A 16,408-nucleotide genomic window follows, 5' to 3' on the forward strand; every position below is an offset into this window, starting at 1 on the left:
ATGAAATAAAGATATTGTATTTACCTCCAACTAAAAAATAAATATTAAAAATAAAAAAATAAAATAAAAATAAGGGCCTTTTGGCAGGAATGTAGGGTAATACTGGGGGAAGTAAGAAAGATACTTCTGGCACCACTGTGTACACTCGGCAGACACAACATCTTTGTTTGTATGTGGTGCTGAGGATCGAACCCGGGCCACATGCATGCCAGGTGAGCACGCTACCGCTTGAGCCACATCCCCAGCCCGAGACTCTGTCTTAAAATAAAAAATAAACAGGACTGGGGATGTAGCTCAGTAGTAAAATGCTCCCAGGTTCAATCCCCAGTATAAAAAAAAAAATTTTTTTTTGAACTTCCATTCTTACCAAGATCTCGGGCTGCACTTATTAATGTGGACTGCATCTTCTTTTCCAAGTCATCCATTACTTCTCTTAATTCACTCAGATTAGGATCAAATGAAGGTTTTACAAGGAATTCATGGTTTTCCACCTAAAAATAAAGAGTAGCTACATTATATAAATAATGGGTAAAGATAGAAATCATAAAGCATATATTTTCTTCTATTCAAAAATTCAGCTAAGGACTGGGGATGTGGCTCAAGTGGTAGCGCTCGCCTGGCATGCGTGCGGCCCGGGTTCGATCCTCAGCACCACATACCAACAAAGATGTTGTGTCCGCCGAGAACTAAAAAATAAATATTAAAAAATTCTCTCTCTCACTCTCTTAAAAAAAAATTCAGCTAATGTTTTCAGTTGAATGGTTCTCTATCTAAAAGTTGCTGAGTCACAATTATTAAGAAGTAACTATTAAGAGATGTAAAGTTCTATTATTAGAAGCTTAGGGTTCTAGATATATGAAAATGAATCACATGAAGTAAATACAGAACTAATGATCCAAATAACCCCATCAGTAGTCTTCACTTTTTCTTAAATCTTCCCTAAACATTACTAAACAATGTTCAGTGTTCAAAACCTATAATAAAAAGTGTGGCTTTACTCAAATCAAAAATCCATCCTAGGAATCTCAAAAAGTTAACATACTCTCTTTTTTTTTTTTTTTTAAATATTTTGTGTGTGTGTGTGTTGCTGGGGATTGAACCCAGGGCCTTGTGCATGCAAGGGAAGCACTCTAACAGCTGAGCTATTGAAAAACCAGCCTCTATCTCAGAGCAAAGCCTGTCCAAGGAAGAGACATGACCTTAGTCCTTGGAAAAACCCACAGAGCACTCCTAAGCACATTCCCACCCTGCTAAGTTGTTTATCTACAAATAACAGGAGAGATCTGCTGCGCCAGGTGTCCCTGACTCAGTCAGGCTAGGTGGGGATCCATAGCAGCCCCCTAGCAGCCACCAATCAGCATGAGACAGGGAAATACCTGGGATGCCAGATAACCCTCCCAGTGGTTTATGGTGGTTGATAACAAGTTGGGAAACCATGTAGTTCAGCACGTACACCCCTCTTGGCTTAAACCAATCAGTTCAAATGAATACCCCTTTTGTACTGACCAATCACCCCTACCCAACTTGTTCCCGCCAGTGAATGTGCTAATCATGTTTTAGAGTCGATATTTGATTTTCCTGCGGTGTGTGATGATTTGCTATGATGTATGTGAAGTCCCTGCCCTCTCCAAAGAATGTATACAACTGCTGCAAACCCTGGGCTTGGGGCCTCTCAGCATCACCAGTTGCTGTGTGTGCGTGCGGAGGACCGAGCTAGCTTGCAATAAACACCTCTTTGCTGCTTGCATCGAACTTGGGTCTCTGGTGGTCCCGAATTCGAGCATAACACTATAGCCTCAGCCCCTCTAAACATACTCCTAAAGTACTTTGTTTTACTAAATTCTTACTAGTGTTAACCAACAAGAAACCAAAATGAAAAGTAGATCTTACTTAAAATAGCAAAAACATACACAAAATATTTAGAATAAATTCTTGATAATACAGAACTTTTATTAAGACAATCTACTAGAAATTTTAAAAGAACTGGTAAGTGAAGAGTCAAACTCTGAGAAAACTAAATCAAATAGTAATAGCTCTTCATACCTAGTGATTGTTCATTAGGAATCTGTTTTTGAAACAAAAGAAAATGACTAAAATTCTAATGAAATTATAAAAAACATTAGTGGGAAAATTCAGACTATCCTTACTTGGCATTAGAAACTATCGAACAGATAATTATATATAAAAAAGTTCAAGAGAGTGAGTCAGTTTTCTAAAACAAAATGACAAAAACATCTTTAATAAATGAGGCTGAAATAAACTGATTCTGTTCTCCACTTAATCAGAACACATCTTCAAACACCCAAAGTGAACTACACATAAACAAGGAATTAAAATCAAATTACAGAAAGCTAGCAAAAAATGAAATAAAATATTTAAACCATCAAAATAAAAGACTAAACTATGTAAAATGTTAAAATTTTGCCAAGAATGGTAGTGAATGCCTATAATCCCAGCAATTCAGGAGTTTAGGGCAGGAAGATCCCAAGTTCTAAGCCAGCCAGGACTATTTACTGAGAAAGCTCAGTGGTTCCCTTCCTTCCTCCCTTCCCTTTGAACCCAGGGGGTGGAAGACTAAACCACCCGTGTACATGAGTGATCCTTCACATGACTCCTAAGTGCACAGCTGGAAAACAATGACGCTTTCAGAAATTATACATGAAACAATTGATATTCCCTGGAGATCTCCTCAAAATGATTCTGAATCATGTAATTTAAATGCCTAAATTCATCACAAGTACCTATGATGACACTGAAGGGTTGAATTCACCTTATAACCTCAAACAAGTTTAAAAGTTTGTAACTGAGAATAAAGAAGATACTATACTAGGTCAACTCCCTAGAGAATCTAGAGCAGGTTTTAGCTAGAAATCTGATTTACTTAAATGACAGTAATGCATTACTATAAACCATGAAAGTCTACAGTTTACAGGACAATGTTCTGGGTGGATACTACTGATGGTCTACATAACAGCTGTTTCCCCCTGGAGGGAAACTGACTTCACAGTCCAATTTGGTTACGGGTCAATCATCACACTCTATTTTCCAGGCCATGATTGCTGTTTAAATGGTTCTATCATGGCAAGATTCTTGCTTGGAACGTTGCCCCAAACTTCTGGCAGTTGAAATTAAAATTCCAAAAGATAGACAAGATTAAGAAATCATATCTCCTGAATGGCATCACTAAATGGTTGGATCCAAGCAATCCGAAACAAGAAAGCCATTTAGTAACTCTTAAGTACATGATTCAGAACAGACTGAGTTTTGGGTTCTACAAAATAAAGTCCTAACTATAAAAAGTTTAATCTCAGATAGTTAATCTATTATTTTTGGGGGGAAGGACCCACAACTTACATCTTATTGTCACAATGTTAAGGCTGAAGGCATCTAGAACATATCATGATGGCACAACATTTATTTTGCAATTATCTAAGAATACCACCATTTCCCCAATTCCCAGATAGGCTTAAGAGTCTACTGAAAAAACTAACTTGTCAGAAATCATCTCCAATGACCACAGAAATCTGGCTCTCCTCATCAGGAAAGAAGTAACCACCACACTTAAACAGATACTGCCTCAAAACTATTCTCTCTCTTGCATTCTCTTAAGGGTTATTTGCCTTTCCTAAGTCATTTTTGCCCTTTCTCCCTCTCCATTTTCCCTATTGACAGTATATAAGCCCCAAATTCCAAAAGCCATTTCTCTTGCTAATTATCTTTTGTCAATTTAATTTGCACCCAATCACTAAAACTGAAAAAAGAAAACCTTTACTTTCCTGACACCATTAAACACTAATGTCCTACTTTCAGATTAAGAAACTGAAGTTTCTGGGGCTGGGGATGTGGCTCAAGCCGTAGCGTGCTGGCCTGGCATGCGTGCGACCCAGGTTCGATCCTCAGCCCCACATACAAACAAAGATGTTGTGTCCACCGAAAATTAAACAATAAATATTAAATTAAAAAAACAACAACAAAAAAAAGAAACTGAGGTTTACACCTATAGCACAAGAGTTAAAATCAAGAATCAACAAATGGGACATACTCAAAAGTTTTTTCTCAGCAAGAGAAACAATAAGATAGGTAAATAGGGAGCCTACATACTAGGAACAAATATTTACCCCTCACACTTCAGATAGAGCTCTAATCTCCAGAGCATACAAAGAACTCAAAAAATTAAACAACAAGAAAACAAATAACCCAATCAACAAATGGGCCAAGGACCTGAACAGACACTTTTCAGAGGAGGATATATAATCAATCAACAAATACACGAAAAAATGTTCACCATCTCTAGCAATCAGAGAAACGCAAATTAAAACCACTCTAAGATACCATCTCACTCCAGTAAGAATGGCAGCCATTATGAAGTTAAACAATAACAAGTGCTGGCGAGGATGTGGGGAAAAGGGTACACTTGTATATTGCTGGTGGGACTGCAAATTGGTTCAGCCAATTTGGAAAGCAGTATGGAGATTCCTTGGAAAGCTGGGAATGGAACCACCATTTGACCCAGCTATTCCCCTTCTCAGACTATACCCAAAAGACCTAAAAAGAGCATACAACAGGGACACAGCTACATCTGAAAGGGTAAAGTTTCTAAGCTGCAAAGCCTGAGTTAAAATGTAAAGGACTAGGTATTGTAAAGTTTCTGAACTGCACACAGAACCTAAAATTCCTGAGGCAGTTAAGACAATGCCCCACTGACCCTCTGGTTGTTTAATAACCTAGGACCCTGTGTAGCCTGGCACGTAGGCATTCAGGGCCCAAACCAATCAGTTTAAATGTGTACCCCGCTTAGGAGTGACCAATCACCCCTGCCCGACCTGTTCCCGACAATGAATGTACTAATCAAGTCTAAGAATTATTGTTTGATTTTCCCGCAGTGTAAGGTGATTTGTTAAAGGAGACTGTGATGTGTGTAAAGTCCCCGCCCTCCCCAAAAAGTGTACTTAAGCACTGCTCAACCCCTGCCTGGGGCTCTGGGCTGCTCTCCCTTCTTGAGTGGGCGTGGAGCCCCAGCATGCTGGAATCTCAATAAATCCCCTTCTGCCAATTGCATGAGTGGTCTCTTGGTGGTCTCTTCCTCCGACGTTTTGCCGGTCCCTTACACATCAATGTTCATAGCAGCACAATTCACAATAGCTAGACTGTGGAACCAACCCAGATGCCTTTCAATAGATGAATGGATTAAAAAAAAAAAAAGTGGCATTTATACACAATGGAATATTACTCAGCACTAAAAAACAACAAAATCATGGCATTTGCAGGGAAATGGATGGCATTAGAGCAGATTATGCTAAGTGAAGCTAGCCAATCCCTAAAAAACAAATGCAGAATGTTTTTTTTTTTTGATATAAGGGGGGCAACTCAAAACACAGCAGGGAGGAAGAGCATGAGAAGAAGATTACCATTAAATAGGGATGGGAGGTGCGTGGGAATGGGAGAGAGAAGGGGAATTGCAGGAAGACGGTATAGGAGACCCTCACTGTTATGCAAAATTACATATAAGATGGGTGAGGGGGAAGGAAAAAGAGAGAGAGACAAACATGTCACAGTAGATTGGGTAGAAAGAGGGGAGGGGAGGGGGGGATAGGAAGGACAGCACAATACAACAGACACTAGTATGGCCTTATGTATAAATGTGGCCGTATAACCAATGTGATCCTGCAATCTGTACACGTGGAAAAATAAGATTAAGATTACACCATTTGAATCAAATGTATGATATGTCAAGATCATTGTAATGTTTTGAGCAACTAATAAAAAAATAAAAAAAAGAAACTGAGGTTTATCATGTCTAAAGTGGCAATAATAAGATTAAGACAAATACCCTATGCTTTTCAAACTATACCCATCTAATTGGGAGTGGCGGGGTGAGGGGATTGGTGTTGCTGGGGATGGATCCAGAGCCTCAAGAATGCAAAACACACGCTTTCTACAAATGTTAACAAGCTTTTGAACATTCTCAATACATAAAGTAATTTTGAGGTAAAAACTGCCCACTGACTAGCTAAGTGTGCAGCATTTCATAAAGGCTACCAACTGGTGGAAAGAAATTGCATTCATTATCACTGAAGTCAACTGCATTATTTATTAAAAACAAGTAGTTCTCAAAGTACAAAGCCAAGAAAAACAGCATCAACAAATAGGGGTATGCGTTAAAAATGCAAGTTTTCTACCGAAACCCTAGACCTAAAGAATCTGATTAAAAGCCTGGAGTCTAGCAATTAAGACCTCCAGGGGATTCTAAAACCAGCTTAAGTTTGAGACCCATAATACTGAGGTAATATTATAGCAAATTTTAAGAACAGCCGGGTGCTATGGCGCATGCCTGAGGCCAGAGAATCGAGAGTTCAAAGCCTCCCTCCACAAAAGTGAGGCCCTAAGCAACTCAGTGAGACTCTGTCTCTAAATAAAATACAAAATGGGGCTGGGGGTGTGGCTAGTGGTTGAGTGCCAAAGTTCAATTCCCGGTACTCTCTTCCCCGGCAATATTTTTTTTAAAGAATAAAGGTAGCTAAGAGTGGCAAAATAACTGCAGCATTTCAGCAGAGTTTCACCTGGGCTCTGACTCTGCTTCAAATGTGTGTGTGTGTGTGTGTGTGTGTGTGTGTGTGTGTGTGTGTGTGTGTAGAGAGTGTGTAACTGCAGCATTTCAGCAGAGTTTCACCTGGGCTCTGACTCTGCTTCAAATGTGTGTGTGTGTGTGTGTGTGTGTGTGTGTGTGTAGAGAGTGTGTAACTGCAGCATTTCAGCAGAGTTTCACCTGGGCTCTGACTCTGCTTCAAATGTGTGTGTGTGTGTGTAGAGAGTGTGTGCATGGGTTCTTGCCCAAGAGTGCGTTCACGCTAGCTACAATGACACTAAAAAGCTAATACTTACTGTTTACTTCCCTATTATGCCCTATTATAGTCAGAGTTTCTGTTAACCATCAAGAAGTATCTTTACATTTTCCATTTAAAGGAATGTTTACAAATATCCAATTTTATCCAATTGAAGGGAAGGCCAAGTCCTCAGCAAGGAAAGTAAAACACATTTAGAATCCAGATGGCTTTCAACAGCATTTCTAACTCCCATTGATCTAAAAGTTGAGTACTTAAAAACCATTCCACTAATCGCAACATTACAAAGGAAACAGTAATCAAATATAAGTTACCCTAAATAATAAGTAACCTATGTAAGTTTTTTGGTTTCTTAACTGACAAGTAAACTAAAATATATTAAAAATCGGAAATATTCTATACCCACACACAAGCACGCACACATGTGCATACACAAGTGTGTACTTTTAAAATCCAGAGAACACACAGCAAATGGGATCTAACTTTTTAAAGTCTCAAATAATGATACAGTAAAAACAAAACAAGTCAAAGTCATATAAGGCAAATATTAACACAAACACAGATACTAAACTGTTAACCTTAATATAATTCAAGCACTTATTCCCTACATTATAATTTCAACAGGAAATTAAGAAAGTTTTCAAAATAAAATACCTTTTTGTTTTTGTGGTACTGGGGATTGAACCCAAGGCCTGTGCATGTGAAGTAAGTACACTACCAATTGAGCTATATCTCCAGCTCTTCAAAATACTATTTTTAAAGTCATGCAATTTGGAGGCATTATAGGGCTCCTGTATATTAACTTGTTCATAAACAACTTTTTAAAAATAAAACTTGTTATGAATTTTATAAATTTTGCTTTGAAATTCATTTTTCACGTAAGGATATTTCCTACTTGAGAAACTATTTCCATTTTACATTTATAATAAATTAGCCATCTCCCCCAAAGAACTTCCCTACATAGAAAATAAACAAGGGAGTTTTCTTGGGTCCTACCTTTACCTCCCTTCCAGTGACTATAATTTTCTTTCTCTATTGGAATTAAAGTAAAGCTCAGCTGCATATGTAAAATCACTTACTTATATAAGATTTTCTTCAACCAGGCCACACATATTCACTCAATAATCTCTTCTGTTAATATTTATTTTCATCCACTGAAACACTGCTCAAAAGAAAAACCCTGGTGCACAGTGAAGCAGCCATGCCTAGCAGGTGCAAGGCCCTTCATTAAATCCACAGCACAGCCACTTCCCCCTGCCCCTGCTCAAAATCCTCTTCTGTCTTAACTTACATCCACTGCCTGCAAAGATGCCACAACTGTGCCCAAACTAGGTACTAAAAGAGAAACCTGAAATATTTTCTAATGTGCTTGAACTTTTGTTTTTGGTTGTCCTTTACTTTTCAGGAATATTTTTGCTTAAATTAAATGTATATTGCATACCTGATCCATATCTAAAGTTGTTTCGATCATTTCCTGAAACTTGGAGAAATCAGACCGAAGATCAATAAGAGGAGTCACAAAAACTGCCAACAACAATACCTGGTGTTTTCCTGAAAGAAACAAAAAGAAAGAAAGAAAAAGGTCTCATTATTAAAAACACAAGACCACTGATCATAAAAATTTTAGACAGTAAACATCATTTGATAGAAAAGCATGAATAGTGCAGTAGGTCTCCAAAGTTACTATTTATTTAGGTGTTTTAACTCAAAAATTAGTATTAAGTTTATTTTACAGAGAGGGAAATGATGTGATCTAGCACCCAAAGCTTCCCACTAATAAATCAATGCCTCCTCTGCATGTCTGCCATCTCCTTCAAAGGAGTACTAGTGATGCAGAAATGCAACATCAATTACAACTAAATTTCATTTCATTTTTTATAGATCTAATAACCCAAAATCAAAGCTTTAAAATAAGAGCCTTAACAACTATATTCCTAATTTCCATAATTAACACAGTATATTCCAATTAACAGAAGTTAAATAAAATTAAATATTTAAATACTGGAACTTTGCTTAATGCTATTTAAAAGTACATGCTAGGGAATGATGTGAGGAGGAATAGAAGGGAAGCAACAGAGCAGATGGTGTGTAAAGGAGTAGAGACCCAAGTGCCAGTATCAGCTTTGCTGCCCTCTGACTTTGTCCTCTATAACAGGTTACTCTTCGTCCCCCTTTCCTTCTCTATACAACAGAATAATAAGTTACCCAGAAGATGGATATACAACACCTAGTACAGTGCCAGACATTTAAAAGCACCTCAAAAACAGTTATTATGCATTATTACTATTACAACACAAGTACTTCCCCCACCTATATAGGAATTCTGAAAGTAATCTCTAACATACTACATGTTGCACCAAAGAAATTATCTTCAAATTTCCAGAAATGTCAGTAGCTCTTGAATGAGAAAAAGCTACCACAAAGTCAGTAAAATTATTTTTAAAATTCATGTTTTATTATTAATCACAACACCATCTACACATACTGAAAAAAGAATACACATGTGTGAAACACTCAGACAGATTATAAACAACACTTTGCCCACATAATATCTGTTGTGCTACAATGTCTGGTCCTTTATTCCTAGTTAGCTTAAGCACTATTGGTAAATAGAATGCTGGCAACAAATAGCAGGGGTGTCATTGGTTCACGAATGATTTCTTTTCCCCCAGCCCATTAATGTTTTCAAACCATCAAGGACAAGCTCACACAAAGAATAAGCTGTAGCAATGAAGACTTCAAAAGGGTCGGCTTAATGGCCACTGCGTTTTTACTGTGAAAGTGTAGGGGAAATGTGCAAAATTGTTTCTCAATAATAACAAAAACGAATTCTATCCCTGGTACAGATTTACAATTCTGATGAAACTGACCTCCATTAGAAGTAAATGCCCTCAAGAACTTACAGAGGATGAAACAAGATCCTTAGATTCTAAGGCTACAAAGGGTTGACTAATGTTGGGTATAAATGCAGTGGAGGCCATGTTTCTATTGAAGTTTGTTGACACATGTGTTAGTAATGGTTTTTAAATTTTTGTGTATTTTGAGGTCTGCTTCAACCCTGTTTTTCCCATAAGCTCTGTTATTTTTCTAGCTCATGACTGTAGGTTTTCCAAGAAAACACACATGGTTATTATTACAGAAATGCCTGTGTAAATATTAAAATCTGTCGCTCTCACCATATCCTCTAGCCCCTCAAACACCTAGGCCCACTTTATGTAGCTCTTCATAGAGTCTATGTCTCCCCTTCTGAGTTCACCAGCCTCCTAACCTGCAAGCTTTCACTAGCATCTTGAGAGAACCCTTCTTTTAACTGTTAACTTCTTCTGAACCCTGGCTGCCAATTTCCACCTGGGGATTTTATTTGTTTGTTGGGGGCCCTGGGGACCAAACTCAGGGGAACTCCACCACTGAGCCACATCTAAGCCCTATTTTGTATTTCATTTAGAAACAGGGTCTCACTGAATTGCTTAGCACTTCACTTTTGCTGAGGCTGGCTTTGAACTCAAGATCCTCCTGCCTCAGCCTCTCAAGCCGCTAGGATTATAGGAATGAACCACTGCATTCAGCTATCCACTAGATGCTTTGAAAACTATATTCTCCACTAGTTACCAGAGCCTACAAAGCACTATGTAAGCTAACAAGATCCAAGGACCCCTTGAATTCAGGGTAGTACCATGAGCATAGAAGAGAAGTCAATTACACCTTTATTTTCCTAATCTCTAACTAAAAATTAGAATTTCCTTCCATTATTAATGTAGGCAATAAACATCAGTAGTACTACCAGTATCTGAGCCTTTGTTTCTAATAAAAATAAACCTTTATTTTCATATCATAGTTTTTGGAGATATCTTAAAGTATCATTTAAGCTCATTATTACTTCAAAAATTAGAATTAGCCACGTGCAATGGTGAACACCTATGATCCAAGACTGAGGAATCTGATGTAGGAGGACTGCAAATCTGAGACCAGCCTGGGCAACACAGAGACCCTGCCTCAAAATAAATAAAAAGGGTTGGGGGTGTAGCTCAGTGGTAAAGTATCCCTGGACAGAAGACCTTCTGTCAATTTTTTTTTTTTTTTAAAGATATAGGGTCTTGTATGTTGTCCAGACTGGCCTCAATCTCTTGGGTCCAAGTGATTTTCCTGCCTTAGCCTCCCAAGCAGCTGGAACTAGATGCATACTCCACCATGCCCAAGTTATCAGGTTTTTATTTTTTGGCAGGGGGGAGATGGGGACCAGGGATTGAAATCAGGGGCACTTGACCTCTGAGCCACATCCCCAGCCCTATTTTGTATTTTATCTAGAGACAGGGTCTCACTGAGTTGCTTAGTGTCTTGCTTTTCCTGAGGCTGGCTTTGAACTCATCATCCTCTGCCATAGCCTCCAGAGCTGCTGTGATTACAGGCATGCACCATTGCACCCAGCTAGGCTGTAGGTTTTTAAATGAATAATACAAAGGACATATTTCTATATCAAGAGTTTGTTTTAGCTGAGCATAGTGTTGAACACTTGTAACTGCAGCTATTCAGAAGGCCAAGGCAGGAGGATAGCAAGTTGGAGGCCAGCCTAGGTAACTTAGCAAGGCTGTCTCAAAATCAGAAATAAAAATGACAGGATGTAGCTGAGGGGTAGAGTGCTCTTACTCTCTCTCTCTCTGTTTGTCTTACATTTAGATAAGCAGATTTCAACATAACTGATGTCCTTTATAACTCCACATGTTGGGCTGGGGATGTGGCTCAAGTGGTAGCGCTCGCCTGGCATGCGTGCGGCCCGGGTTCGATCCTCAGCACCACATACCAACAAAGATGTTGTGTCTGCCAAGAACTAAAAAATAAATAAATATTAAAGATTCTCTCTCTCTCTCTCTCCACTCTCTCTTTAAAAAAAAAAAAAAAACCTCCACATGTTTCATGTACTTAAACACTATTCTCAGAAAGAGTTCATAGGCTATATTAGAAGCCAAAAGGATACGTGGTATACGCATGTGTACACACACTCACAAGATTAAAAATATCAGATAGGCCTCACCTCTCTGTCCACATCTCTAACTGCCAATAGTCTCTCCCCCTTATTTTCTATCACTATATGCTTGACACTCCAGCTTTTCTTCACTGCCTCAACAAGTTAAGACCCTTAGGTACCTGAACTGGCTGGATCATACTAGCCTGCTCCACTCCTCACATCTTTTTTTTTTTTTTTTTTTTTTTTTAAAGATAGAGTGAGAGAGGAGAGAGAGAGAATTTTTAATATTTATTTTTTAGTTCTCGGCAGACACAACATCTTTGTTGGTATGTGGTGCTGAGGATCGAACCTGGGCCGCACGCATGCCAGGCGAGCACGCTACCGCTTGAGCCACATCCCCAGCCCAGCACTCCTCACATCTTAACAGCTGGCTCCTTCTCATCATTCAAGACTTATCTTAAAACAACAATCCAGCTGGGCATGGTGGCGCATGCCTGTAATCCCAGTGGATTGGGAAGCTGAGACAAGAGGATCACAAGTTCAAAGCCAGCCTCAGCAAAAGCGAGGCACTAATCAACTCAGTGAGACCTTGTCTCTAAATAAAACACGAAACAGGGCTGGGGATGTGGCTCAGTGGTCCAGTGCTCCTGAGTTCAATCTCAGATACCAAAAAAAGAAAAAGACAGCAATCCTTAGAGAGGCCCTCCTTGACCATCCCATCTGTGTCTACCTGGTTCTCTGCCAAGTTACTCCATCACCCCAGTGGAGTATAGTTTCTTCATTTCACTTTTTAACAACATATTTGAAATTCCTGCTCATTTGTTTCCTTACAGTCTCCCTCTCTATGCTTCTACTATTACAGAATCTCCTCAAAACAGGGACCTCAACTGTCAGATGCACCATTCTATCCCTAGAATAAAGTCTGGCACAAAGAAAGAAAAAGAGGTGTTTAAAAAAAAATATTCATTTTTTAGTTGTAGTTGGACACAATACCTTTATTTTGTTTATTTGTTTTTATGTGATGCTGAGGATCGAACTCTCAAGTGTTAGGTGAGCTCTCTACCACTGAGCCACAACCCCAGCCCCGGAAAAAGAGTTCTTGAAGTTGTTGAATGAACAACTTTAAGCAATCACTGGTGTTCACTTTGTATGTACCACATTTATCTAGTATGGACTTCAAAGATAACACAGAGATAATGGTGTGCTTCTTAAATGCATCAAAATATGAAAAGTCCAAGTAATCAAGTTAATAACTAATTTTTGTTAAGAATTTCAGATTCTCTCCCAGAAAGAGTAATTTATAACTCCTTAAAGATTTGATTTTTTTAAATGCAGTTGCTGGGGTATAACCTAATGATAGAAGCCTTGACTAGTATGTATAACACCCTGGGTTTGACCCCTAACACTGCAGGGGGAGGAAAATGCAGCTGTGTGCTTTATAAACTATTTAAGTCAATAGGCATAAGTAATAACATTTCTGTAACAATCTAAAGCACAATTTGATCACTATTAAAAATTTCACCATCACAATGAGAAAAACTCTTAACAAATTTCAGGATAAATTTAAAGCCCATGAGCTATCAAGAATAAGTGATTCATTAAGGTACACTGCTGGAATGCTGTCCAGGCCAGCTTCTAGTGAATTTAGAAAGATTACCTTGCAATTGATCAAAATACCAATGAAAACTACTTTGGCATGTACATTACCAAAAAAAATTTAAAAATTAAAAATAAAATAAATGCATTTTCTTGCTATACCACTTCAGAATTTTCCCTTCATAACAACTACCAAAATTATTTTGAACTGGGGATATATTCCAGTGATACAAGAACCCCTTCTGCAGGAAGCCCTAGGTTTGATCTCCAGCACTCCCCAAACACACTCTATATTTATTCCTGTGAGTACTGTAATTCTATTTCCCTTAAGACTTTTTTGGGGGAGGGCGTGGGGGTACTAGGGATTGAACACTTAACCACTTAACCACTGAGCCACATCCCCAGCCTTTTATTTTGAGGCAGGGCCTTGCTAAATCGCTGGGGCGGCTTTGAACTGGCAATCCTCCTGACTCAGCCTCACAAATTGCTGGGATTACAGGTATGCAACACAATGCCTGGCTTCCCTTAGACTTCTTTTTATTTATTTACTTTTTATGGGGGGGGGGGAGGCGGTACCAGGGATTGAACTCAGAGGCACTCAACCACTCAGCCACATCCCCAGCCCTATTTTGTATTTTATTTAGAGACAGGGTCTCACTAAGTTGCTTAGTGCCCTGCCATTACTGAGACTGGCTTTGAACTCGCAACCCTGACTCAACCTCTCCAGCTCCTGAGATTACAGGCGTGTGCCACTGTGCCTGGCTCCTTTAGATTTCTTTGCTAGGAGCCACAGCAAAGTATATTGATGCATGGCACCTTTGGTTAAGGTGACTGCCAGCTAGCCATGGAGATGATATGATTATATTAAGATTTACATTCATATGGAAATTGGACTCCTGCTGTTCACCTCAGCCTGCTATGGGACTCATGTTACGGGACTCCCGGAGAGTTCCCATTGGTTGGGGAAGGATAGTAGGCAGGAATTGGGGGGGGGGGGAGTGTAGACACACACACACACACACACACACACACACACACACACACACACACACACGTGTGTGGACCAGCTTGCTAGCCAGGCGCGCACGGGGCATTGGCCTTTTTAAAAATAAAGTTTTGTTTCCTGCTTGAGTGGCTTGTGATTCTGTGCCCAGCCGGGTTGCGGCACTTCTTAAGGGCAGAGGTGAGATTATTTTTGCTTCTTATCACAGCTCAGTAATTAGCTGTGTCTGGAACGTGGTAAATATGCAAATGTTCACTGAATCTCTTCATTTCTGTTGTCTTTTCTTTTCAGTGCTAAGAATTAAACCCAGAGCTCCTGAGTTGTATCCATAGCTCTCTTTATTTATCTTCTGTAACACCTCTGAATACTAGTCTTTTGGAACAGCACAAGTAATGAATTAAATAAATTTTTGTTGATGTACTTTTACCTATAAAGAGACTAAAGTAAAAAAGAAACGTGCAAGCTTTCACAATCTTTTACAATGACAAAACATAGCATCTTGAACTCCTGGCGCAACTATTCACCATCAACAAACTAGTTTCCCATTATTGAACTGGTCAAGTTTCATTTTCTGCTCTCATATGTCCAATCACATTCCCTCCTATATTAAGTGATACCTCCTCATTCTCCCAAAATAAGTTACTGAGCGTCTTCCTACATGCCAGCAACTGGGATGAAATACTCACTTCTCATGCACATGCTACTACACTGTTGTGGATCAGGGAAGCCACAATCATTAAACAAGTAATTATAAAGAAGGGTGGTGGCTGGGTGGATGGCACACATCTATAATCCCAGCAACTTGAGAGGCAGAATGCATCACAATTCTTATTACACACAGAGCATAATTTTTCGTATCTTTGTATATAGTATGTTCACGCCAATTTATGTCTTTATACATGTACTTTGTTTTGTTTTTTTTTGCATTACAATTCTTATTACATATATATCACAATTTTTCATATCTCTGTTTGTATATAAAGTATATTGACACCCAATTCGTGTCTTCATACATGTACTTTGGATAATGATGTCCATCACATTCCACCATCCTTGCTAATCCCCTGCCCCCTCCCCTTCGCTCCCACCCCCAGAAGTCTTAAGTATAATTAAACTTTGACCTTGTGTGCATTTATGGTATAAATTTTAAAATCCATTCCAAGAAGAAAAAAGGCTAGTAAAATACCAGTAATAAAAGTTTATGGCATAAGTGCACTTGGGTTACTGATAAATAATTGCAAGAATATGGGGCCTAATCTAACAAAATGCCAAATTAGCAAAGAAGTGAACAGTACAAGTGCAGCTGAATCATGATAAAGTATCAAAATAATTCAGTCATAGGCTGGGGATATAGCTCAATTGGTAGAGTACTTGCCTTGCACGCACTAGGCCATGGGTTCAATCCCCAGCACCACAAAAAAAAAAAAAAAAGGGGAAAAACCTAATAATTCAATCACTTTGAGTAATGACCTTCAACACAGGTTGTCTGTTCTTTCTCTGTTAAACACTGTGTAGTACCATCCTCTTTATCTGTTCTCATCTCTCTTTCCTTCTTCCTTTATCTTTCTTGTATGGTAATGTCATATTTTTTATTAATCCCAGGCACTTGTCAAGTTTCCTGGGTTGCAAGTAATGTTTCAGTGACACCACCATTCATTTTTATTTATTGCTTTGTCATTCTGACAAAAAATAGCACTCTGTTTTCCCTAAGCTAACTTTTCCTGCTGCTTCTATTGCTTTTTTGTGTAGTTATCACTCGTTAGTCTCAATACTACAAAATTATTCTCCTTCCTTTCTTACCTAAAATCTTATAATTCAAATGTCATGTTTCCTCTCCTCTCATTCACTATCTTCAATCTTCATCTTAAAAGATACACACTTTCACATTATACTAATATTCTTGGGCCAAAAGACATCCCTGAATCACCTCCACTTCATTCAAGTGGCCCTGCAACCAATTTCATCAAACATTCCCAACAAAAAGAATCAGTCACCAAAATAAAA

At 38.7% G+C, this 16,408-nt stretch overlaps 1 protein-coding gene across 4 annotated transcripts in view; it reads right to left on the bottom strand.

The window, feature by feature from the left end:
* Nucleotides 1-16,408, bottom strand: part of Msh2 (mutS homolog 2) — a 69,574-nt gene that overhangs the window by 17,717 nt on the left and 35,449 nt on the right. For all 4 annotated transcript variants that reach the window (XM_078029244.1, XM_021725830.3, XM_005324487.3 and 1 more), the window contains 2 exons: nucleotides 8,284-8,393; nucleotides 368-491 (listed from right to left, as the gene is read on the bottom strand). In XM_078029244.1, coding sequence (XP_077885370.1) covers nucleotides 368-491; nucleotides 8,284-8,393 — 234 coding nt within the window. The remainder of the gene's footprint in view (nucleotides 1-367; nucleotides 492-8,283; nucleotides 8,394-16,408) is intronic.

The sequence above is a fragment of the Ictidomys tridecemlineatus genome, chromosome 12 (genome assembly GCF_052094955.1).
Source record: "Ictidomys tridecemlineatus isolate mIctTri1 chromosome 12, mIctTri1.hap1, whole genome shotgun sequence".
NCBI classification, from domain to species: Eukaryota; Metazoa; Chordata; class Mammalia; order Rodentia; family Sciuridae; genus Ictidomys; species Ictidomys tridecemlineatus.